This window comes from Lepidochelys olivacea (assembly GCF_965140295.1).
Source record: "Lepidochelys olivacea isolate rLepOli2 genome assembly, chromosome: 2".
Classification (NCBI taxonomy): domain Eukaryota; kingdom Metazoa; phylum Chordata; order Testudines; family Cheloniidae; genus Lepidochelys; species Lepidochelys olivacea.
Window position 1 is genome coordinate 127,748,935 of NC_140412.1, and position 25,793 is coordinate 127,774,727.

At 42.5% G+C, this 25,793-nt stretch overlaps 1 protein-coding gene across 1 annotated transcript in view; it reads left to right on the forward strand.

Annotated features, from left to right (window-relative positions):
• The window catches only part of CDH9 (cadherin 9), a 136,460-nt gene that overhangs the window by 34,605 nt on the left and 76,062 nt on the right, over positions 1 to 25,793 (forward strand). The window contains exon 2 of the mRNA XM_084619616.1: positions 1,574 to 1,897. Coding sequence (XP_084475742.1) covers positions 1,670 to 1,897 — 228 coding nt within the window. The 5' untranslated portion in view covers positions 1,574 to 1,669. The remainder of the gene's footprint in view (positions 1 to 1,573; positions 1,898 to 25,793) is intronic.

Consider the following 25,793-nt stretch of genomic DNA (forward strand, 5'->3'; position numbering starts at 1 on the left):
ATCCTGCTTCAGAATCCCTGTGTCCATGCAGAGGCTCACTGACAAACTGGATTCCCCACAGATGCAAGGATCTGTACTAGCCAGGCATGGTGAAGAATCAAGTCCAACTTTATAATCATTAAGCTCATCAACTTTTCCACTGAAACTGTTTGTTGACAGAAAGTTTGTTTTCAGCTAAATTCACTGTTTTGTGAAAAGTGTCTACTTTCTGCAGAACATTTTAACTTCTTAAAAATACAGACACCTGAAAAACAAAACAAACAAACAAAATTATGGCTGAAAACCACAACTTTGATTCAGAATTGTTGCCACTGTGCCTCATGGCAGTTCAGGTGCCTCATTCTCCTCTTTGGGGCAGGGTCCCCAGCCAGACCACATCTCCCGTGATGCATCATTGCCATGGAACTCTCATAATGGAGTGCAGCTGTTAAGAAAAAAATAAAAAAACATGTAGCTGCATGGGAGTTGTAGTCCAGCCAGGGAGCCCAGCCCATGGAAGAGAATGACGCCGTGGGTCATCTGAAGGAGAACTCCCATGAGGCACCTCAGTGGCATTTGCAAAGCAAACATTTTGGTTTTCAAATGAAAATTTTCAACTTTTGGTTAGATTTTTAGGGTTTTTATTTTTCATTGAAAAGTTGAAATTTTCTGTGGAAAAATTAAACAAAAATGACTTTTTTTCTCTTTTTTGATTTTGTTTCTCTATGGGGGGTTGAGGGGTGGGGAGGTGTTGGGAGAGACATTTTCAGATCAGATTTACTCCAAATGCAAAATGAGTCCAGTGGAATTTTCGGACATAGATATCTTACAGAATTCATCTAATAAATATAATTAATCCCAGTTCAGGGGACCTGCAGGAGGCCCTTTTCTTCATTTACGCTCTTCTGAACAAATCCTGCATCTATAGCACAGTAAGTCCCTTGGCAGAGGAACTGATGCAGTTCCACTGTATAAGCAAAGGCAGGATTTAGGCGGTGGGACACAGGAGGTGTGTGTCTCTCTGCACTGCAAATCTTAGCTTCTCTGGAACCATTGTGCAGAGGGGGAAGGTGGGATAGTAGCAGGCAGGGGCAAAGCCAAGGTGAGCCATGTGATTGAGTAAATTGAAATCTTTGTTTCTGTGTGGATTCTCCATTAGCATCATAGTAGCAGCTAGGAACTGGCTCTGTGATTTAGAACCCAGCTAAACATTGTACCTAAATAACGGGAGCCTGCTTAATTTTTAAGATCAAGAAACATATTACCTGATTCAACAATTATTTGTGCATGAAATCATATACCTGGGAAAAAGAGGGAGAGAGAGGAGGACAGAGAAGACTTAAAGAGCCTGATACATACAAATTAATCTAATTTTAGTAACAAACTAAAATACAGTGGTTGTACAAATGATTGGCCCATTTCCTGTGCTGGCCTTTTGTGTGTGCAGTTTTCTGATTTACAAGCACAGCTGTGGCAACCAACCGCATGTGCAAGTTAGGAATGCAGTTTTAACAACCAGGCTGCAAATATACTTTAACAAATATTGATCAAGAGATGATTACAATTCACCCAGAAACTTTTGTCCATTTCACAGGTCCTTTAAAAGTGGAATACAACCTTTCAAGAGTTTTGTTCTGGTGAAACAGGAGAGACGTCGACCCCAGCAGCGTCCTTTCTAAAGCTGCAAACAATGAGGACTTGCTACTGCTTGTCATTTCTGTTCTGGACCTGTATGCTTCATGTGGTTCACATGACACCATCCCCCAAAAGGACTATCAAGTATTCACAAAAAGGAAGGATACTGGGGTTTTCACAGGATGATGGGAAAACCCTGCACCGCAGCAAACGTGGCTGGATGTGGAATCAGTTTTTCTTGCTGGAGGAGTACACAGGTCCAGATACTCAGTATGTGGGCAAGGTAAGCTTTGCATTTAAAAGACCACATAGGATTGACAAATCAGACAAGTGGTGCTTTGCACAGTTCTTCTTACTTGATTTCTTATATAAAACAGGTGGTCTTATTTTCTCATCAGCGCTAAAGCAAAGCACGCATAATGTATTATAGTTTGAGGGAGAAGGGTTAGGAACTGGGAGGCGGGATGTCGTGATGAAACGGCAACAGTTCAGCCTAAACATTACTAATTCCTGGTTAGACAAACACACATTTGTGGGGGTGTTTCAATCACTGTATCATTTCAAGTCCGTGTTCAGTTGTCAAAGATAAATATTACAAGGGAGAGCTAAAAGATAGGTTCCCTCAATGACACCCAATCTTTTGTGATATTTGCAATTATGCAGAGATATATTTTCCACTAGATGCACACAAAATTCCATTTGTTAATAATGAAAATGTTATCCATGTACAGTGGAGACGTTATGTTATTAAGAATGGTGGTTGAGAAAAGAAAAGATCTTCAGCCTTTTTTCCAGCAAATAAACTCTAATCTTTACTTAGATTACTTGAAAAAAAGTGAGTCCTCTTCCAGCTGTTAGCTCCAACAGCATCCCTGAATTCTAACTGAATCTTTGTGACTCCAAGTTGACCTCTTGCCTTTCCTGGTGATAATTACATCAAGGAGTTTCAGATTTGCAGCCTTTGCTGTGCCTCACCATCTGCCCTGACATTCCCTGTTTTCTGACAAGGCCTTCACAAAAACAGAAATCTCTGTCTTGGAAAATCATTTTAAAAAAACAAGAAATAGGAAACTGCAGCAAATTCGGACCTCAGTCACACAGGTGTGGATACAAAGTAATTTGATTGACTTCAATAGATTTATGCCAGTATAAATCTGGAATAACTGAGATCAGAGTCTGAATCTCTCTCTCTTTCTCTCTCTCTCTTTAAAAAAGAAAATGTATCTATGAAGGAAGGGACAACTTTGTTGAATCTACAGCAGATGGTATGCCCACCTCACCCAGTCGTGCATTCCTTCGATGCCCAAAATTCCCACTGACTTTCAGGAATGCACTACTGGACAAATAAAGACACACCCCATACTATGCTTTACCCTTAAGACCTGAGATCATTTAATGATCTGACAATGTACATAATTGCCATGATTCTGCTCTCAGTGTAAAACAGGAGTAATTCCATTTCAGCCAGTTATGTTATCATAAAAATGGTGTGAGAGATGTAGCAGGCCCAAAGTGTGACAAACAGGAAAGTCATCTAAGGGTTTTGTTTTGTTTTTTAAAACAACTCTTAGAGCAATGTCTGTTCTGAGAAAAGCTTAAGTCTCAGTTTAGTATTCTGTCTCTGAATCTGATGGCAATTAGCAAATTGTGTTACATGTGAGGAGAGAACACTTTTATTCAGACTCATGGGGACGAGTCGGTAGCAAGAATTCCTAGCCAGCCCTTCTTTAATATGGAGAGACATAGACTGAAGGACTCTTAGAGTAATATAATAATGTTGTACTACAAAGAGAATGAAATGAATTCAGAAACTCTCATTTTAAGCACACTTGTTAGAGGATCAGATAGTTGACAAAATTAATATTTATTTTTCTCTATAGTGGATTCAATTTCTGATCAGTCCCACTGAATAATGTACAACTACATTAGTGTATTTTGCCTATGACATAACAATGTGTTATTAGGAATTGGCTGGGACTGGATTACTTGGCTGTGCTATCTGCTTGCATATGAAAGATATATTAAACATTATATTTATAGACATCTCATATAGGTGAGCATTATGCTTTTATGTCACTTAAAATTTTGACCTGACTTATACCTGTGGATCCCCATTTACTTTAAGTGCAGCACCAACTAACATCAATTTTGTGTCATTACTTCTGAACACACTTGTAACATATTCCACAGTAACTTTCAACACACTTGTTTCATGGAGTCTCAATTACTGGGATTCCTCTGGAACACATGGGTCAGGCCCGGATTCTCGTGGCACTTCTTTAAAAGTGATGAGACTGTGTTTGTTCACAAGAAGGCTTCCAAAGAGAAAATGTGCCATAAGTACTGGTGTGAAGCTCTGTTTGCATAAGGAGTCACATCAGACATGCTTCCACAGCCATCTCCTAAAAGCCATCTGTGGCTTAGGAGTTGGAAAAGGAAGGAGGGAGAGAAGCAGGAAGAACAATAAAATAAAATCAACAGTATCCATGAGAAGGTGGAAGAGTTGGTGGTAATTGCGGGGGAGGGAGGAATAACCATCCTTATCATTCCCTATCCCCAGCAGCAGCTGCAGCATTCACAGGGTAGCAGTACTTCCCAGGCTCTATCTTCAGTGTGTGTGTGTGTGTGTGTGTGTATGTGCATATGCACCCATGTGCATTGTACATTGTGTAGCCTTTTTTTTTAATGTAAAGTGAATTTTGTAATGTGGTGTTACACCACCGAGGGTTCACCTACAGTTTCAAGCTCAACAGAGTGAAAGTCACATCTGATACTTGCTTCAGATTTAGAGTCTCTAGGATCACAAAGACCAAGGATGGTGACCACACATACATTTCACAAGTATAAGGTCTAGTCTGTTTTTACAAGTTTTATTAAAGTTACAGTTAAAGTTGTGATTACTCATGCATATAAAAATCCTATAAAGCCCTAAGAACAAGTTACAAATATAGTTATACTCACATCCATAAGGATATTCTTAAGATCTGATGGATGCGTTGTCAAGTGACCATTTGTAGAGGGATGGTTCCTGCTGGAATTTTCCATAGGAAACTCAATTTTCCTAATCTGGGCACATTCTTTTTATAATGTGGTTCTGACTATACCTCATTATCATTTACACATATATTGCACCCTGCAGTTAGGGCATGTGTTAGAAAAACATGACTGCTGGGTATCTTGTAAGAAAAAAAAAATACTCTTACTGTGTTTTGTTTTGTTTTTTTTGCAATATTGCCCCTTGGTACATCTTTTCCCATAATTTTATGGCATCGGGTTATTCTTCGGTCACTTACTTATGTCAGCATTTCTTATCTGTAAGGCCTAAAATAGCTAAGCTAAAATCTTACAGGCCTCAGCATACAGGTCTTGCATTTCAGCCTTCCTTCCTTAGATACTTTCTACACAATTATCCCTTCTAAATACTGATCAATCTTATACTTCTATAATCCTACAACTTAACTCAATTTAGCGTACAATGATTACATTGACATAATGTGAGTTAATCATAACATCACACAATAAATGAACAATAAACTAAAGTCATTGGCTGCAACTGCTACACTAAAGCAAAATATAGTCAAACCCATCTCTTCAAACAGGCACTGCAGTGAATATATGAAAGTTATGTAACAGAATCAGAAGCTGTGTTATTAATTGCCACATTACATAGAGGGCATCACATCGTATCACACAAGAATCAGGCCTAATCCTTCACTCACTGAAGTTAATGGGAATGTTGCTATTGACTCCGGTATGTAAAAGATGGATCCCATATGATGTGATATCATGTGAGAGGATTCAGGACAAGAACTCTACCAAAAACAACAGGAGCATTAGCAGCAATATGTCACTCATATAAGCATCACACAAACATATGAACCCCCCCGCCCTCCACCATCCTGTGACCGGTCAAGAGCATTCACTGCATCCTCTGTATTCAAAATTTCCCCATCTCAATCCTGCTTTTGCCAATCAAAATGTATTAATTATACTGATATTTCTCTACAGCACTGTGGTTTGCCAGTACCAGACAGGCACAGGAAATCTGTTGGTGGTGTCCTTCTTAGGTCTACTTCCTAGAAAATGCATGGGGCTTAATCATACATTCTTGGCTCATGCAGACCACTTTCTACTTCAGAACTATGAGAACCTCTCTTGTTTACTGTGTACACTGGTAACCAGCAAATGTAGTTATTAATGGGACACTGTTTAATATTAACACAGCAGGGGAATCCCAAGTTATTAAAGAGATCTGACAATACACTTTGTGTTTAGAACCAAGCAAGAACACAATTACTACAAGCTGTCTGTAACAATAACTATGTTAAATCTATGAGTCAATTCAATCAACGTACTTGCTCTATGTAATGTTGTTTATAGGATGCACCACAAACACAATAGTTACCCAAATTTTCCTGTCCTAGTGCTGAGGCTATTAAATAAGATAATAGTACGCTAACAGATCACGCATGCCCTACCAATTATTATTGTATTGCTTTTGTTAATAACAGTGGTGAATGGTGATATGTGGTAGAAAAAGGAGCTCAGTAAATTCAGTTAATGCACTTGGCAGATATAGGAAATATTGTTGATTAGGATACACATATGGGGTATTTAATACAGTTGGCCAAAACCAGGGCACTGTGTAAATTAACAAGCTAGGAGACACAGACCATAGTGTATCTTTCACTAGTAGGACACATATGCCACATGCCATTATTTTGTATCAATTGGCAAGAGAAAATTGAATGTAAATCTGCAGAACAGTCAATATATCTGTGATGTGTCTCTCTCCCCTTTCCCACACACTTGGTCAGAAAGGGATCCATGTATTTTTTTTTTCAATCTGGGATCTACATATACAGCCAAATATAACACTTGTCCATATACAAAAATGGAAAAGTTTAAAATGTCCTAAAATTCTCTAGGCTCACTACTCTCTCACTTTCTCTCCTGAGCTTCCCGTTCTTTTGCCCTTGAAAGGATCAAAGGCAGACTAAACTAACCTTGCCCTTCTCTGTATTCTTCTTCATCTCAATTATATTATGGTAGTGCCTAGAGGTTTCTGCTGATAACTGGGCCTCATTGTACTAGGCGGCATACAAACACATAGGGAGAGACAGCTTTTCTCCAAAAGAATTTACAATCTAAATAGGCAAAAGTAAGGCATGCAGAGTCAAAGAGCTACTTAAAGGCTAGGCCATCCAAACTGGGAATAGAAACATTACTATGTCACTTAAAGGGATCAGTCACCCAGAAGGTCTATCTAGTATCTAATACCAAAATGAATAATCACATTATTCATCTGAGTAATCCACAATCTTAAATTTGTCAAATACTTGCAAATGATGAGCAAAGCTGTCAAATTCATTTGACAATTCTCAAACACAGTAGTAATGAATTGTTCACTATGAGTTGTTCACCCAGCTATGTGTATACTTGGGATAGATTTCCTTGTTAGAATCCTAACACAAACACCTTTAGAAGAGAGGGGGTAAATCATTTTTTTGAGTTATTCTGGGGACAATAAAAATATTTAATACAAATCACACCCATTGGGTCCATAGGTCCCAAGATCTCCTTTGCCCTCTACAGGGAAGGAACACATATCCCAAAAACTCAGTTCCACTCCCCCACCCCACCATCTATATGCAAGAGTAGGGACAGCGCAGAACCCCTGACTTCTCTGCAGGGACTAGGGAAATGGCACTGCAACTATTATGAAGTCCTATATAATTTAGCAAGGATCAAACTGGTAGAATTCTATAGAATTTACTCCAAAATCTATAGAATTTAATAGAGAATCAGATCTGTTCCATAGTGGATTTTTAACCATTCTATAGAATTCCATGACACGTAAGTCTCATGGGGTAGTCAAAAAGGACCTAGAGAAAGGATCTCATTCTCTATTAAATTTGAAACAACTTGTTCATAAAGAAAGTGAAATAGCCAGGAGGAGAGAAAGGCATTATGATCCGGGAAAGACCTGAGGCCCATGCAGTTTCCTTCATAAACTGCTTTGTTTCAGTCCCATGTTCAGCCTCTTCGGAGAGTAAATCCCCACTGAAAATCTTTGGATTTCCACAAGATCGTATAACTCTCCCCTCAATAATATTTTAAAGTGGCTAATTATCTTTTATTCAGTATTTTTCTTTTCCAGTCCAAAGGAATACTGAGTCAGTGCAGGCACTTCATTAAGCCTCTGAAATCTAGCTCTAACTTGTGCAGCTTGGAAGCTGCTATCCAAAAGGTCAATCGAGAGCAGTTTTCTATAATTCAGGCTCACACGTAGCCTAAGAACATATTGCTTACAAAATGAGATATTGGTTTCTATTCTTTCTTTCACTGACTCTTTCATGATCTGGGGTAGGTTCAATTTACCTGCTGCACATATTGCTGCCAAAAGCATTTCATGTGACCTTTACTCACCACCCACTGTTGCCTAAGAGAAGAAGAAGATGTCTAGATTTAGCCAAATCTCCCCAGAAAGCATTAAAACAAACCCCAAAGCATGCATCCAATACAAAAAGAAAGTACCCATAAGGATCATATTCTTTCAGAAAAGGCAAAGCTAAAGTAAATGAAACCAGGCTATGATCAGATAGTCTGTTAGTGATAATTACCTACATTTTTTAAAGACAATATGGAATTCAGGTTCCTCAGTTTTTGGGCAGCCAACTTCACACCCCTTAAATGGGCCTGATTTTCATAAAGTTATGGTGACCCAACATCTTAAATATCAAGACCCTAACAAAGGAGCTTCTAGGTGGCCAAACATTCCAGCAATGAAAACCACTCGTAGTTCTCAAAATTTTGTCTGTTATGACACACTGTAGCCAAGGCAATTGAGTCCTGAGCTGTATCCTTGTGGCTAGAGGTCACTCTGCAGTGCCTTGCTAATAACTTCTCCCTCAGCCCTGGTCTACACTACAGGGTTAGGTTGAATTTAGCCATGTTAGGTTGATTTTATAATCATAGAATATCAGGGTTGGAAAGGACCTCAGGGAGTCATCTTGTCCAACCTCCTGCTCAAAGCAGGACCAATCCCCAATTTTTGCCCCAGATCCCTAAGTGCCCCCCTCAAGGATTGAACTCACAACCCTGGATTTAGCAGGTCAATGCTCAAATCACTGAGCTATCCCTCCCCCATAATGAATGCATCTACACAAGCAACCCCGTTCCGTCGACCTAAAGGGCTCTTAAAATAGACTTCTGTACTTTTCCCCGGCAAGGGGAGTAGCGCTAAAATTGTCCTTGCTGGGTCGAATTTGGGGTAGTGCAGATGCAAATCAATGTTCTTGGCCTTCGGGAGCTATCCCAGAATGCTCTGATGTGACCGCTCTGGACAGCACTTTCAACTCCGATGCACTAGCCAGGTACACCGGAAAAGCCCCAGGAACTTTTAAATTTCATTTCCTGTTTGTCAGCGTGGCGAGCTCAGCAGCACAGGTGATCATGCAGTCCCCCCAGAATCACGAAGGAGCTCCATCATGGAGTGAATGGGAGACACTAAATCTGTATGGGGAGAAGAATCCGTGCAAGCAGAACTCAAATCAAAAAGAAGAAATGCTAATATATATGCCAAAAATCGCACAGGGCATGATAGACAGAGACTACAACAAGGACACACAGCAGTTCCACGTGAAAGTTAAGGAGCTCAGGCAAGCCTACCAAAAGACAAAGGAGGCAAATGGTTGCTCTGGGTCAGAGCCCCATACAGGCCGCTTCTATGATCAGCTACACAGTATTCTGGGGGGGGGGGTACTCCACCACCTGTCTGTGGACACCTGCAAAGGGGGAGTCACACCACAAGGAGGAGGATTTTGTGGATGAGGAAGAGGAGGAGGAGAATGCACAGCAGGCAAGCACTGAATCAGTTCTTCCTGGCAGCCAGGACCTTTTCATCATCCTGGAGCCAATACCCACCCAAGGTGGGATCCCCTCCACTGAAGGCAGAGAAGGCATCTCCGGTGAGTGCACATTTGTAACTACAGTACAGGGTTTAAAAGCAATAGTGTTTAATGTTTGATTTGCCCTGAAGAATTGGGATGCATTCGCGGCTAGTACAGCTACTGGAAAAGTCTGTTAACGTGTCTGGGGATGGAGCGGGAATCCTCCAGGGACATCTCCATGAAGCTCTCCTGGAGGTACTCTGGAAGCCTTTGCAGAAGGTTTCTGGGAAGGGCTGCCTTATTTTGTCCTCCACAGCAGGACACTTTACCACGCCAAGCCAGTAGCAAGTAGTCTGGACCATTGCAGCACAAAGCATGGCAATGAATGGTCCTGGGTTTTGGTCGCATTCAAGTCGCATTCGGTCTTTATCTTTCTGTGTTAGCCTCAGGAGAGTGATATCATTCATGGTCACCTGGTTGAAATAGGGGAATTGTTGTAAGAGAACAGTAAAAGGACCCTGTTCATGCTGGGCTGTTTGCGCTTGGCTAATAGCTACGCGGAGGGGGGAGGGGTGAAGGCATCATCCCCAGTAGCCACGCGGAGGGGTTGGGGCAGGTGTGTGCCTCACGTCCACCCAAAAAACGCAGCCCCTCCTTTTAAATGGTAAACCCAAGTGACATTGCTTGTTACGGGAAAGGAGGATGCTGCAGTTTGAAAACATTCCCACATGTTATGAAGGCATTAGAAGCCAAACCCACATACCCTTTGGCTTACCATGGCTGCCTGGAAACTGAATTCTGTTGCCCAGCCGTGTGTGATGTGTCACCGTACCGGCAGGTGTGCAATATAAAAGGCAAAATGTGACCTTGTACCTAAAGCACATGTGCTGTCTGTTGTGAATTGCTTGATTCACTGTGGAAGAGTCTCCCTTTTGTTCTCAGAAATGTATCATCTTAAAATTTTACTCTCCCTTTTTTTCCCCCTGCAGATGCAAATGTGTCTATGCTCCCCCATCACCTCCATCCCTGAGATTATCGCAGATTAGAAGGCAAAAAATCTGCACTCGCAATGACATGTTTTCCGAGCTCCCACACTGATAGGGCACAGCTGAATGCATGGAGACATTCAGTGGCAGAGTCCAGGAAAGCATTAAGTGAGCACGATGAGAAGAGGCAGGATGCAATATTGAGGCTAATGGGGGGGCAAACCAACATGCTCAGGTGCCTGGTGGAGCTGCAGGAAAGCCAACAAGAGCACAGACCGCCGCTACATCCATTGTACAACTGCCTGCCCTCCTCACCAAGTTCTATATCCTCCTCACCCAGATGCCTAGGAACACGGTGGGAGGCTCCAGGCGCCCAGCCACCCCACTCCAGAGGATGGCCCAAGCAACAGAAGGCTGTCATTCAAACAGTTTTGATTTGTAGTGTGGCTACAATAAACAATGTGCCTTCCCTCCTCCCCCACCCCACTCTACCCCACCCAGGCTACCTTTAAGTTATCTCCCGTTTTTTTTAATTAATAAAGAAAGAATGCATGGTTTCAAAACAATAGTGACTTTATTTCCTTTGCCAGCTGTGATCAAAGGGGGGAGGGTGGTCGGCTTACAGGGAACTAAAATCAACAAAGGGGGAGGGTTTGCATCCAGGAGAAACACACAAAATTGTCACACCGTAGCCTGGCCAGTCATGAAACTGGTTTTCAAAGCCTCTCTGATGCCCAGTGCTCCTACCTGTGCTCTTCTAATTGCCCTGGTGTCTGGCTGTTCAAAACTGGCAGCCAAGTGATTTGCCTCAACCTCCCACCCCGCCATAAACGTCTTCCCCTTACTCTCACAGATATTATGGAGCACACAGCAAGCAGTAATAACAATGGGAATACTGGTTGCGCTGAGGTCTAAACTAGTCAGCAAACAGTGCCAGCGAGCTTTTAAACGTCCAAAGGCACATTCAACCACCATTCTGCACTTGCTCAGCCGATAGTTGAACTGCTCCTTACTCCTGTTGCCGGCACCCAGTGCCCAGAAGCAAAACAACAGCAGGGGTTTGTTGCCCAGTGTGCGTCACCCAATAAACACAACGGGGTGGAGAAGCAGAAAAGTTTATTTGGAATTTTAAAGAAAGGTACAGGGAGATAAATCTTAAATCCTGCACACCAGAGCAGGTTATTATATACATTTTTATATTTTTTAATTCTACTGCATTACATATTAGCTAATTAAAGCTTTGCACAAATACTTTACCTTTTTATATGGGTTATAATAATGTTTATTTTTTGAAATTTTTAACAAGCATTTTTAGCAACTTAAACAATTAGCACATTCTGTCTGGCCTTGTAGCTGGTTCTTTTTTGTTATTTTTAATTTGGCATTAGCCAACTTTACACTATGAGGCATTATTTACAACTGCAACATTGATTAAGAGCAAAAGAGCTTACTTAAACCAGCCAGGCCTGAATTCTATTAAGGGGGGTTGACAAGAAGGCCTTCGGCCTTCAGCAGGGAGATTTTCTCGACTCTTATGGCCTTCCATTCTCTCGATTTAACTAGTGGCCATGCCCTGGGGTTTTCAACACTCCTGTCCAGGCTGCCTGTGTATGTCTTCATGAGCCATGGGAGCAAGGGGTAGGCTTGGTCTCCAAGGATAACTATTGGCGTTTCAACATCCCCAACAGTAATTTTCTGGTCTGGGAAGTAAGTCCCTTTTTGCAGCTACTCAAACAGCCCGGAGTTCCTAAAGATGCGAGCATCATGCACCTTTCCCAGCCATCCCACGCTGATGTCGGTGAAATGTCCCTTATGATCCACCAGAGCTTGCAGCACCATTGAGAAGTATCTCTTGTGGTTATGTACTGGTTGACTAGGTGGTCCAGTGCCAAGATAGGTACATGCGTTCCGTTTATTGCCCCACCACAGTTAGGGAAACCCATGGCAGCAAAGCCATCCACTATGACCTGCACATTTTCCAGAGTCACTACCCTTGATAGCAGAATGTCAGTGACTGCTTTGGCTATTTGAATCACAGCAGTCCCCACAGTAGATTTGCCCATTCCAAATTGATTCCCAACTGACTGGTAGCAGTCAGGCGTTGCAAGCTTCCACAGGGCTTTCACCTCTCTCTTCTCAACTGTCAGGGCAGCTCGCATCTTGGTATTCCTGCACTTCACGGTGCAGGAAAGCAACTCAGAGAGTTCCAGGAAAGTTTTGCAGCCACTGAGAATCATCCCATACCTGCAAGACTATGCAGTCCCACCAATCTGTGCTTGTTTGCCCGGCCCAGAATCTGCGTTCCACTGTATCAACCAGCCCCACTGCCGCCATGATGTCCCGATTTCCACATACCATGCTTTCAGGAACGTCTGTGTCATGTCCTCCTCACAATCGTCCTCGTGCTGCCGTGTCTTAGCCAGGTATGCACCTACTGCAGTATAATGTGTGAGGTGTTTACAAGGGTCGCAATAGCAGTGGTGAGCTGAGTGGGCTCCCTGCTTGCCGTGCTATGGCGTCTGCATAGGTAACCCAGGAAAAAAGGCACAAAATGATTGTCCGCCATTGCTTTCGCAGAGGGAGGGGCAACTGATAGCATGTACCCAAAACCACCCACGACAATGTTTTTGCCCCATTAGGCATTGGGAGCTTAACCCAGAGTTCCAATGGGCAGCAGAGACTGCCAGAACTGTGGGATAGCTTCCCACAGTGTGCCGCTCTGTAAGTCAATGCTAGCCACGATAGTGAGGACACACTCCGCCAACTTAATGCACTTAGTAGGGACATGCACGATCGACTGTATAAAATCAATTTCTAAAAATTGACTTCTATAAAATCGACCTAATTTGGTAGTGTAGACACACCCTGCCATTAGACTGCTGCAGTTGACCTGTGCCAGCTGACTCAGGTTCCTGCGGCTCAGGCTAAGAGGCAGTTTAACTGTGGCATAGACATTTGGGCTCAGGCTGCAGCTTGAGCTCTGAGACCCTCCCACCTCACAGGTTCCTAGGCCCAGGCTCCAGCCCAAGCCCAAAGATCTACACAGCAATTAAACAGCCCCTTAGCCCAAGCCCCTTAGCCTAAGTCAGCCAGCATGGGCCAGCCACAGGGTTTTAATTGCAGCATAGACATACCCTCAATGGGCTCCATACACAAACTCAGCGCAGATTTGTCTTATACGTTCACCACCCTTTCTCAGAGTTTATTCACACAAGTAAAGCTCCGAAATAAAATTCAAAGTCTCAAATCAAAATCCATCAGTTTTACCCTCTTGTCGGGGCACTCATGGGCTTTTCCTCCCTCTGGTGTCTTTAGGGAAACCCCATGACCCAGGTCTTCCTGCTGGAGACTGTTCCCTTCCAGCAGTCTCCAAGTCACCCTATTTCCAGGCCTTCTTGCATCTGGCCTTTCCTGTTTTGGCAGGCCACTCCCTGCTGGAGTCTCAAATTTCTAACCCTGACTTCTAGATCCTCTGGTATTGCAGTCATCCCTGCAGGAGCCTTTCTTACTACCTGCAATTTCCTAAATTTTCATGTTCATTTCCATTTTCCTCTTTCTTTCCCCTCTCTCCCCCATTACTGCAGCCAAATGCTGCCCTTCGCAGGGAATGTCCTGACTCCAGTAGGTTAGTCCCAGGCTCTCCAGCCCAGGGGCAAGCCATCCTGTTAAACTCGCTAACAATACATTTCTGTGATTTTTTCAAAGGAATAAAACATGTCCAGTCTTGTTAAGGACACAGCTTGTAGCGATGCTCAACCAGCTATATTGTCTCAACATGAGAGTTAAAATACCTCCATAGATGAAGGACACTGGCTTGCAAAATAAAAGACAGCTACTTAGCAGATAATGGGTGAAGGTCTTGATGATTTCTATTAGAACCCTCATAAATTATACAATTAAAGTCACCAGCTAAAATCTATTATAAGATGGGCAGTCTGATAAAAATCCACTCAGGTTTTTAAAGAAGAATCCTTTCTTCTTCTTCATCATAGGGATAAATGTCACTCAAAATGTTGATCAAAACTATCCCAAACCATGAATGACCTATCCTTAACAACTTTCATGACAACAGATGAATCAGGCTTCACTTTACCAGAAATAAAATATCAACCCAACCAACACTTATACTGAATCCCTGGCTAAGAAAAGAACTCTTCTCTTCATTCAGTTAACCAGCCATTTACATTCAAGACATTTGCATGTGTCCCTTGTTTAAAAACAAAACATGATAACCCCACTTAGAAATTAATTTTCTTTTGCAACAGATATTCAAACACAACCATTCTTTTCTCTACGTCTCTGCACTTGTTAGCATTCAGAGACAGGGCCAGATTAACTTTTTGTGGGCCCAGTGCCAAACATATTTGTGGGCCCCCATGGGGCAAAGTGCAGGGGGGGCAAGATGGTCAGTCTTTAGAGTGAAGGGCGGGCTGGGGGCAATGAAACACAGTGGAACGGGAGCAGCCCGGCTCGGAGCAGCCCAGCAGGAGGGCACTGTTTACAAACCTGCAGCTGCCAGACGCACACTGGCCTGCCCAGCCCAGCCCAGCCCTATGCTGCCAGCATGCCCCTTCCTCTTGAGGGTGGGCCCGCATCACACCACCCCCCTGCCCAGTGCCACACCCTTATGCCCAGCGCCCCCTCACCCAGAGACCTCCACCACAGATCTCTATGCCCAACCCCCATCCCTTCTAGAGACCTCCCCCGCTGGCCTCCCACCACAACTGCACAGCACCCTCCACACCACCCAACTCGCCCAGCGCCCCCCGCCCATAGACCTCCCCACTGCCCACCAGCTTCCTCACAGTCCCACCATCATACTGCAGAGCACCCCATATTCCTGAGGGGATTCTGAACCAAAAAATTAAAAATTCTGTGCACAATATTTTAAAATTCTGAAAATTTTATTTGTCAATAAATAAATGTGGAGGCTCCAACATGGCAGTGGGGAGCACAGGCCACTGGTTGCATGGAGGTGGGAGATTACCCTGCAGCCTCTCCCTGCCCCACACCCCGGGACAGGGACTCGGCAGTGAGGCTGCACCCAACCCTGACACTGTGCAAGGGCCAGGCCTGCCGCAGAAACAACCTGGGGCCCTGCCCCCCTGTGCCAGGCTCACCCCAGCAGCAGGATCTAAGTGCAGAGAGACTTAGTGTGGGGGGATCCAGGTGGGGGTAAGAGAGTTCTCTGTGGGGCAATCTGGGTGCAGGTGGCTGAGTGGGAAATCTGGATGCACAGAAGCTCATTGCGGGGTGAAGCAGCAATGGGACTCTGCAGGGGATCCAGGTGAAGGTGTTTGGTGCTCATCACGGGGGGTCTAGGTGCAGGGGAGCTGGGGTTCATTTGGGTGGAGGTCCAGGTGCAGGTGGTTGGGGCACAGTGTGGAGGATGCCTGGGGGGCTCATCGAGGTGGTACAGATGTAGGGGGGCAGGGCTGGTCAGGGTGAGGGATCGATGGGCCTGCTTAACAGGGGAGCCCCAGCTTCTGCCAAGGGGATGCCGTATGCTCGGCTCCAGCTTCCCCCTTTCCCCCACATTCCCCATCCCTTTCTCTTCCCCATCCTATGCCCCTTCCCCACTACCCCATCTCCTCCCCATCCCAAACCCTTCCTTCCCCACTGCCTCTTTTCCTCAGCCCCCGCTTCCCCAGCCCATGCCCCTTCCTCATCACTCCATCTCTGCCCCAGGCTTGGTGGGGGCAGGAAAGAAATCACCCCCAGCACAAGCCAGCAGACCGGAGTGGGCTGGGTCCGTGTCGCTCCATTTCCTGCTGCCGGTGATTGCAGGGCGGGCCTGACCCCGCACTCATGGGATGGCAGGAAGTGGAGTGACCCAACCGCAGCCTGCTCCGCTCTGGTCCCCTGGCTCCTGGACTTTTGGGGACGCTCCACTTCCTGCCGCCTGGTGAGTGCAGGGCGGGCCCGACCACTGTCACCATGGTAAACCCGGTACTGTTCAGAGTTCCACAAGTAAGGTGGCTTACGATAGCAGTACTCATGACAAGACGAAGGGGAGAGACAAGGCAGAAAGAACTACAGAAGAGAAAACAGAATATTTCATTAGGTTACTAACCCCCCAGCATTGCTGCTATATAAAGTCTCATGATTCTCTGTCTCTCATACACACCACACCACACCGACACACACACACACTTCAGCCATCAGTTTCTACATTTTTTTTATCTTTTTTTCTTACTTAATTGAGCGGTAGAGTATTTCATCTTACTATAAAGCAAAACAGATTGGGATCTGGAAATTTTCTTTTACATCAACTCCACAATTCCCTTTGGTTACATTAAAAAAACAATTAGCATTTTCCAGGATATATTCTGTTTTAATATGCTGAGTAGCAGAGTGATAGAACACAGAGTCACTGATGGCATCATCACACCCATCACTCCCATTAGGCTTCAGCCATAGAGCTGAAGCAGGGAGCCCCAGACAGATCAGAAGAGAGAGGCTGCTGGCACTGAGGGGATGACACAGTGCTGGGTGCCTAACACCACTTAAAGTGCTGCACTGAGCAGAAACTTCATTTTGCCAAGTAGAATTTTAAAATATTTCCCCCCCCAACCTCAAAACCAAGATGAATCTTTTTTTTGCAAATATGTCATCACTCAATTTATTTTTAAAGATCTCTTTTCACTGTTGGATTTCAGTTCACGCTCTAGAGACTGACCTGTAACATCTATATTGCTTATCCTGAGCTACCATTGCACTTAGGAACTCAATTTTTGGGGCATTCTCCCTAGTATCTACCATATCTCTCAGTGCAAAATTGGTGTCACCCTTTCTTGGGATGGATACATGTGAAACATTCTCAGGAGCATCTGTACTTTGCTCCCATCCAGTCCTGGCACAGCTTCAGTTGCAGATTCATCCTAAGACCTATCGGTTGTCGGGCTTAGTGTGTGGGTGCTTGGTGGCGTTGATGGTCTCTGATATATAGGAGGTTACACTACTTGATCTGATGCTGCGTTCTGGTTTAAACTCTATGACTGAGCCTCACTCCAAAACACACCTCCTGTTAAACTCATGTGCATCTTCAGTTCTGCCAACAGATATAAATTCCCTCAAAGCTGCCTATTTCTTCCCCTGATATTGGTACCAATGTGCCAGACTTCCAGGCCACATATTCAGTTGAGCCAACACCAGTGTAATCACACTTTTCAAGCTTATAGTTTAGAAAATGTTTAAGGATTTAAAAACACAATTCAATCTCATAAAGACTTCTTGGTGAAAATTCATAACATTTCACCTAATGTGCACTACAATCAAATGGCATCTTTTTACACAGAAGTTGTCAAAAAGTTTTTAAACAATGGTTTTTCATTGAAAAATAACCTTTTTTTCCTAAAACTAAATTTCACAATTCTAAGGAAATAATTCAGGGTTTTTTAAATTAAACCAGAAATGAAAAAAGTTAGTCCTCCCCGTCCTTTTCCACCACCATCCTCCTTTTTCCCCCACCTGCAACTGTCCTTTTACAGCTGTGCAACCTTTCATAAGTTCCAGACTGGCCAAACAAGCAAAGTATCATTTATGCTATATTGCATGCAGTGGCAAAACAGGAAAAGAAATAGAAGGCATGGGGTGGAAGAAAAAAAGTGGGGAAAAGGCAGAGGAATAAGCACAGGGGAAAAGGATGAAAATGAAAATTCACTGTTTTTCATAAAAAATAAAAATGAAAACATAGTTCTATTTAAAAAGCTGCAGTACAAATATGTCTTCAAAAGTATCTGAATTTTTTACTTTCTTTTTCAACTTGTTCTGTTTTTAAGTGTGCAGTTAGCCTCACCATAACTAGCCAGATCAATAGCCTGCTGGTAATTACCAAATGGTGCTAGACAGGAACTTGGAAATAGTTATCTTAACAACTGATATGGAAAAAGGTAAACCATGAACAAAGGAATGTTAGTTTACAACAGTCTCCTCCTCAATTACTTTATTAGCTAAACTCAACAAACCATGAACAGGTTTGCTCATTTGAGAATCATGATTGCTCAAGAATCTTAGAGCATATGTATTATTTATTGACAGTGAACTGGGTTTTCTACAGACAACACTTCATTGAAACATTTCCTGGAAGCAAGGTCTTTAAAACCACAGCTGTGCTCCAAATCTTAGGGCTTTCATTCAAAAGTGGTGGCTTTCCCTGAATGCCAGAATGGCCAGGAGTTGAAGACTAAAATCCTGATAAGAGCTGGTTGAATTTTTTTAATAGAAACATTTTATAAAAATTCAAATCCCTTGATAAGCTTGTTTAAAAAAAAAGATTTTTTTCACAAACAAATAAATATTTATTATTGTTTTGCAAAAGTAATTTCAGCTAAATTTAAAAAAAAAACCTGAAAATGTTTGAAATGGTTAAGTCCCTATCATTCATATCTTTATGCATGTTTTAACTTCATACTCACGGGTAATCTCATTGACCTCAATGGGACTATTCACATGCATAAAGATAAGCATGTCCATTGGCTAGGGAACAAGGCTAGAATTAGGGAGACTTGAGTTAAATTTCCTGCTTTGCCACAGACTTCCTAGGTGACCTTGGGTATCATAGAATATCAGGGTTGTAAGGGACCTCAGGAGGACATCTAGTCCAACCCCCTGCTCAAAGCAGGACCAATCCCCAACAAAATCATCTCAGCCAGGGCTTTGTCAAGCCTGACCTTAAAAACCTCAAAGGAAGGAGATTCCACCACCTCCCTAGGTAATGCATTCCAGTGCTTCACCACCCTCCTAGTGAAAAAGTTTTTCCTAATATCCAACCTAAACCTCCCCCACTGCAGAGGTAAGTGGTAAGTGAAAGGGGTAAGTAGTTTAGTCTCTCTGTGCCTCAGTTCCCCATCTGTACAATAGTGATAATAGTGCTTCACTACATCACCAGGGTATTGTGAGGATAAATATATTAAATAGCATGAGATGTTCGATTACTGGAGTGTTGGGGTGATAAGTATGTAAGTTAGTTAGATACTTATGAGTTTGCAAAATTGGGAGCAAAGTCCACTAAACCGCACATGGGAAACAAAAAAAAAAAACCCAAAAAATATTACAGAAGAAAAAAAAATGTAATTAAACAAACGTACAGCAAAAGGAAAAGAAGAAAAGAAAAGCAGAAGACAATTCAATTGTTGCTCAACCCAGCCTCCTTCTCAAACACTTTCATATTCCCAAGCAAGACAGGGATATTTTACTTAAATTGTAAGATCTTTAGGGAAGACACCAACTTTTTCTTATATGTTTGTACTGCACCTAACACAATGAATTCCTGATCCATGGCTGGGGCTCCTGGGTACTACTGCAACAGAAATAAAAAATGATAATAATATAAAGGGTATGTGTATGAGAGAAATCAAAGGATATGTGTATGTATGCACAATTGTATAGATATTTGGGTGGTGTGGGGAAGGAAGATGTGTGTCTGGCCTGGTAAGTTTTCTTAAGAATTTTGCAAGGCTAATATCACCACCTTTATCCATATACATGATATAAACTGCACATGTGATAAACAAATGTATCATGCAATTTTTGATGTTTCTCCTGTCCTCTGACCAGCATTCCATCTCCCCTGGGTCTTATTCTAATAGTCCAAGTCCCTGGGCAGCTATAGGCAGCCACCTTTAAAGAAAATAAATCCCAGAAAAGTTTCCCCCTTTCCACTCAAAAAATGTGGAATTTTCCCTAAATAATTACACTCACCAAAGGCCTCAGATGGGTCACATTCTGTCTTAGACCAGATTTTCTCTCCATAAAAATGCTTTATCACCTATTCCTGCAAGTTTAAGCCACTGGAAATGAGCGTTAGACCATGGAAATTTCCAGATGTATCATTTGCCTCTTGTCAGGCACTCATATGCTATATAAAAAAAGGGGGGGGGGGCAAAAGGCATTTCCTGAGATGCTTTCCACATTGCATTATATTTAATCACATTGATTACAACATCGTAGAGATGCTGAAAGGGGGAAGCATTTGGACTGTATTGTGGTTTTCTAGTATCTGCCAATCTAGTGATAAAATGAGTGTGAAACCCATCAGAACAAATCAACATGTAACTACCTAGAAAGGGCAATTTACCTGTCTGCCTCAGATGGTGGTATTGTGCAACTTCTTGTTTCTCCCAGGAAGGCTTTATGTAAGGAAAAAAGGGAAGCTGTCAACAAGCAACTGTCAAGAATATCAAATCTTTTCTTTGCCTCCCTGTACACGTCTGATGCATCAATCCTGTCCATTGCATGAATCAGCCCACAAAAAAATGAAATATAGTGAGCCTCAAAGAGTGATATGATATGTCTAGCCAAGATAATCTGTCAATTTAACACTATACCGTACACCAATCAGCAGAGCAATCTGTAATCTCTAATCAGTTCTTATAGGGATGCATTGCTACAGTCAAAGGGTTGCTTTATATGTGGACTAGGCAGAAATCATTTTTTAAAATAATTTCAACAGATAACATTGATGTTTATTTTTAAGCTTTTTTTTGTTTTAAATTTTCAGTTATGCAGCATTATGGCTTTTAAGCTTTTTTATTGATTAAATTTCCACAGTGGGGGAAATTATGGAGTGAATCAGAAACAGGAGAAGTGAGACAATAATTATTTAGTGCAATAGACAAAGCTTTATAACCATTACAAAACAAACTGTCAACCACACACCTATAAATATATACAAAGTAAATATCCAAATCTAGTAAATTCTCAAGCAGCGTTTTTCTTACTTTGCCTATCTGTAATTTTTGATTATCATTGATGGAAAAAAGTTGTCTTTTTTAGGGGGAAGGATTTACAGTGAAATTGATATTGACTAACATTTACCACAAAAAATCTAATCCTTCCAAGCCTATTTATATGTATTGCAATGGCAAACAGATTTAGTGTGAGCAAAATTATGCTGTCAGTTACACCAGTCCAAATTGAAGAAACTGCTGAAGTCTCTCCTTTCTGTTTTTATATTACATAGAGGCAAAACGAGTTAGAAAACTCTTTAACCTCTGATAAACAGCTATATTTTTAACATGCCATGAATTATGAGCCCCTCCCTTGATTAATTTACTTCAGATCTCATGGAAAAACTCAACTTGAAAATTAGAGCTCATATACTAATACAGAAGCAAAGATTCTGTGTGTGTGTGTATGTGTGTGTGTGAGAGAGAGTGTGATTTGAGAGAGGGGGCTAATGTCAGATTATAATGGAAACTGAGTTTCAGCCTTAACTCTGCACCAACTTTCTTTACGTATTCTCCATTTATATGCATGAACTTCACTTGTAGAGGGAATGCCATCAACTTCTAGATTTACATTGTCTAAAACTTCCCATAAAAAAAACACAAAAACTTGCAAACTTATTTGGAAAAGCTGTTACAGATCCATGATCCAGGGGGGAGGGATAGCTCAGCGGTTTGAGCATTAGCCTGCTAAACTGAGCATTGTGAGTTGAATCATTGAGGGGGCCATTTAGGGATCTGGGGCAAAAATTGGGGGCCTTGGTCCTGTTTGAGCAGGGAGTTGGACTAGCTGACCTCCTGAGGTCCCTTCCAACCCTGATATTCTATGATTTTAAGGGCAACTTTGAAATTTGGCATCGGGATAGTCCTGGGATCAAAGAGGTGCCTTTTGCTGGACTCCCATAAATCCTCTGTTTGAGGTGAGTTACATAAAGTTAGTCCTTTAGATCAAGCAGAGGCTTGTGCTGCAGTGTTCAGATTTAGAGTTCAGATCCTGTTCCTGATGCATATTGATTGGAAGGAGGGGTGTATTACTGGTGCACATAATCCAATTTGGTTTTGATTTTTTTTCGTTTTCAGAAAAAGAACCCTAAGAAATTACAAACAAAAACTATGTTAAAATAAAATTATTCAAATTGTAAAACTAAGGACTCAAAAGTTAGGAAATGAAGGATTTAAGGTTGTCTGTGAAACCTTATGTTGGTCTCTTTCTGAATATGCCTTATGATACATGATCACAAATTACTTTTTCCACAGGTTCCTTGCCTCATTCAGTGCTTAGGAAATGAATCAAGTTTGTGCAGTGAATGAAGCTGTTATCTTTAGGATCAATTCCTTTTTCATGCTAGAAATTGAGGTAGCTGTGAAGAAAGAGACTGACGCAACAGCAGGGATGGTCTTGTGGTTAAAGCAGGTGAATGCCACCTAAGATAATACATTTCTATTCCTACCTGTATCACACAGTTCCTCTGTGATGCTGAACAAGTCACCAAAGTTTTCAACACAAATTGCATGTTCCTCATTTTAGGGCCCTGGGCCCTAAATTTTAGAAACTGTGAGCCTTTGCAATGGCAGCTGAAGTGAATGAGAGTTGTGGATGGATGCTCAGCACTTCTAGCAGTAAGTCAGTGTAGTCTGGAGAAAGGTGTGCTGTCTTGGAAGTCAAGATGTCCGGAAATCTAATTCTAGATCTACCACTGATACATTGTCTGACATTGGACAAATCACTATCTCTCTGTCTCAGTTTCCTCACCAGTAAACTGAGAATACTACTACTTACTCATCATCCTCAATGGAACAGTAATGATGAGTGTACCTACAAGATGCTAAGTACTCAAGAAATCAGGCTCTAGGTTTCTCAACATGGGACAAAATCACTAAGTCACTGAAAATTAATGTGTTCTTCCCCTGGTATTGCCCTCCCTCTACCCCTTCTACATCCACCCTCAATCCCAAGCTCTTACCCAGAGAGGTGGTCAGGCTGAAGAGCACCATCCCTGCCAGAGACCAGGCAGTTCTGGGAGCCCCAGACCTCCTCCTCCTCCTGCATCTCCACTTCCCCAGGAAGCACCAAAAGCTTGGATCCAATCCTCCAACCCTCCTGGGGACTGGGGTTTTCTGGTGCCCCATGCTTTGCTTCTCCCTGGAGGCTGGTGCTGCCTGGTACCCATGGGCACCAGAAGGAATGCAAAGGTGTGGGGAGTAGCAGGGGGCAAGCAGGTGCTTGAGCTCGTAACACCCATGACAGTGAGGCAGCTAGGTGTGTAGCAACCAAGGCAAGGTACTAACAAACTTCAACAGGACTTTATTTTTAAAGTGGAAACCTCTTTACCAAGCTGCTGCTGCACCCTCAGTAGCTCTCACTCTGCCTCCTCAACTTCCCGCCCCTCCTTCCTGTTTCCTGTCCTTTCAGACTCCCAACAGCCAATGCTCCCAGTTCTAATAATAACAAGCAGCATCTAAACACCACATTCCCTCCTCTCTTAAAAAAACTCTCCCAATTAAAATAAACATTGTTTTCCTAACCACAGGAACAAATATGAAACAAGACACTATACTGTAGGCAGAAATATTACACTGAAAACAGTGTAGATACTACATAACATAGTCTCTAGTCCAGACAGCTGGTCGTTTGGGTCTGACAAGCCGTCTCTCAAGCCCCGGTTCCAGTGCAATGTCTTGTTGTGTTGATACTACGGTGAAGTCATCCAATGCAGAATGGGTGTTGGCATAATCTCCTCTTGGTGCATAGGCAGGTGAAAATAAGAAGCATTCCATACCCACCCATCAGAAAGTTGATAGGTGTAAGGTCCCTTCTTCTCTATGATTTTAAGAGAAGCTGTGAATTTATGGTCCCCTTTGCATAAAATTCCAGGTTTTCATATTCTAATGAAGGAACCACACTCAAACTTTGGTTCCTTAGCACCCTGCCACTTGTCTGTGAAAGCCTTATACTTTACTTGGTTCTGTTCAACTGTTTTTCTCACATCATCCTTGGTTGGGGCATCAGGTCATGCCTTTAACAGTCCAGCAATGTTCAGTTTAGTATTCGTCTGTTTCCCTTGCAGTAACTCTGTGGATGATCTTTGCGTTGTGGCATGTCGTATAGCCTGGTATGCTTGCAAGAAATCAATAGTGAAGGTTATCCACAATCACCCTTCCAGTTTAGCCGTTTGCAAACTGCCTTTCAAACTTCTGTTAAACCATTTGATTTCCCCATTGGCTTGAGGGTAGTATAGGGATGAACTTCTGTGTAAAATGTTCCTCTCTGCTAGAGAAGTTTCAGACTCCAGGGAAGTAAATTGACTACCATTATCAGAAACCAGTTCTTTGGCATTACCTTCCCTGCTAAAAACTGAAGAGAGGAACTTAATTACTGTAGCAGAAGAGATTTGTGATGTAAACACTACCTCAGGCCATTTACTGAAATAGTCAATTAAAGTGATGGTATAATGGCAGTCACTTGGAGCAGTATCAAAGTGTCCAACAATGTCAATTGCCACTTTTTTCCATGCAGATTCAGGAAGAGGAACAGGCTGTAATGGAGTGGTACACGTCACTGCTATCTTATCATGCATTTGGCAAGTGACACAGGATTTTATGAGCGCTTCAGGTTGAGAGTCCATCCCTGGCCACCAATACAGATCCTGTAGTCTTTGTTTGGTTCTAACAATTGCTTGATGAGTATCATGTGCTAGGTGTATGAGTTTTGACTGTAATTCTTCTGGCACAAGTAGCTGGTATGTACTTCGTAGCACACAGCCATCAAGCAAAGAAATAGAGTTCATCCTGAACTCTAAAATGAGGCAGCAAAACTGGGTCAAGGTTTTTAGAGTTATTGGGCCATCTCTTTGTCAGAAATTCCTATAGTTTTTGTTGAATTGGACACGCTGAACAAGCAGCTTGAAATTGTTCTCTTGTAACTGCAGTGAGAGTGCTTGTAATAAGTGCAACTACTACATCCTCATCCTCCGGTGGACCATCTGGTGAAGGCAAAGGCAGGTGAGAAAGGCAATCAGCTACCGCATTTTGGTTTCCAGGCTTATATTCCAGTTCATAATTGAAACAGAGTAGTCTTGCAGACCATCTAGCAATATGATATCCTGCTCTTCCCAGTCCTCTTATGGTGAACAACATCGTCAAAGGGCTGTGGTCTGTGCGCAACTTGAACATGCAGCTCCACAGGTAACTTTTCCATTTTTCAGGAGCCCAGACACAAGCAAGTGCTTGTTTTTTGACTGTAGAATATTTTCTCTCAGCATTATTTAGTGTTCTTGAAGGAAATGCAACAGTTCTCTCTGTGTTGTCCTCTTGAAGTTGTGTGAGGACAGCCCCAAGTCCATAATCGGAAGCATCAGTAGTTACAATTGTGGGCAATGCAGGACTGAATAGTGCAAGTACTGGACTATGTATAATCAAGTCTTTCACCGTTTTGAAACTAGCTTGTGTTATTGTCCACACTAAGGTTGAACTTGTCCATAGTAATTCTTGTAACAGTTCAATGACAGAAGCATAATTGTGAATAAATTTTGCATACCAGAAGGTAAGGCCCAAGAAGGAACATAAGGTTTGCA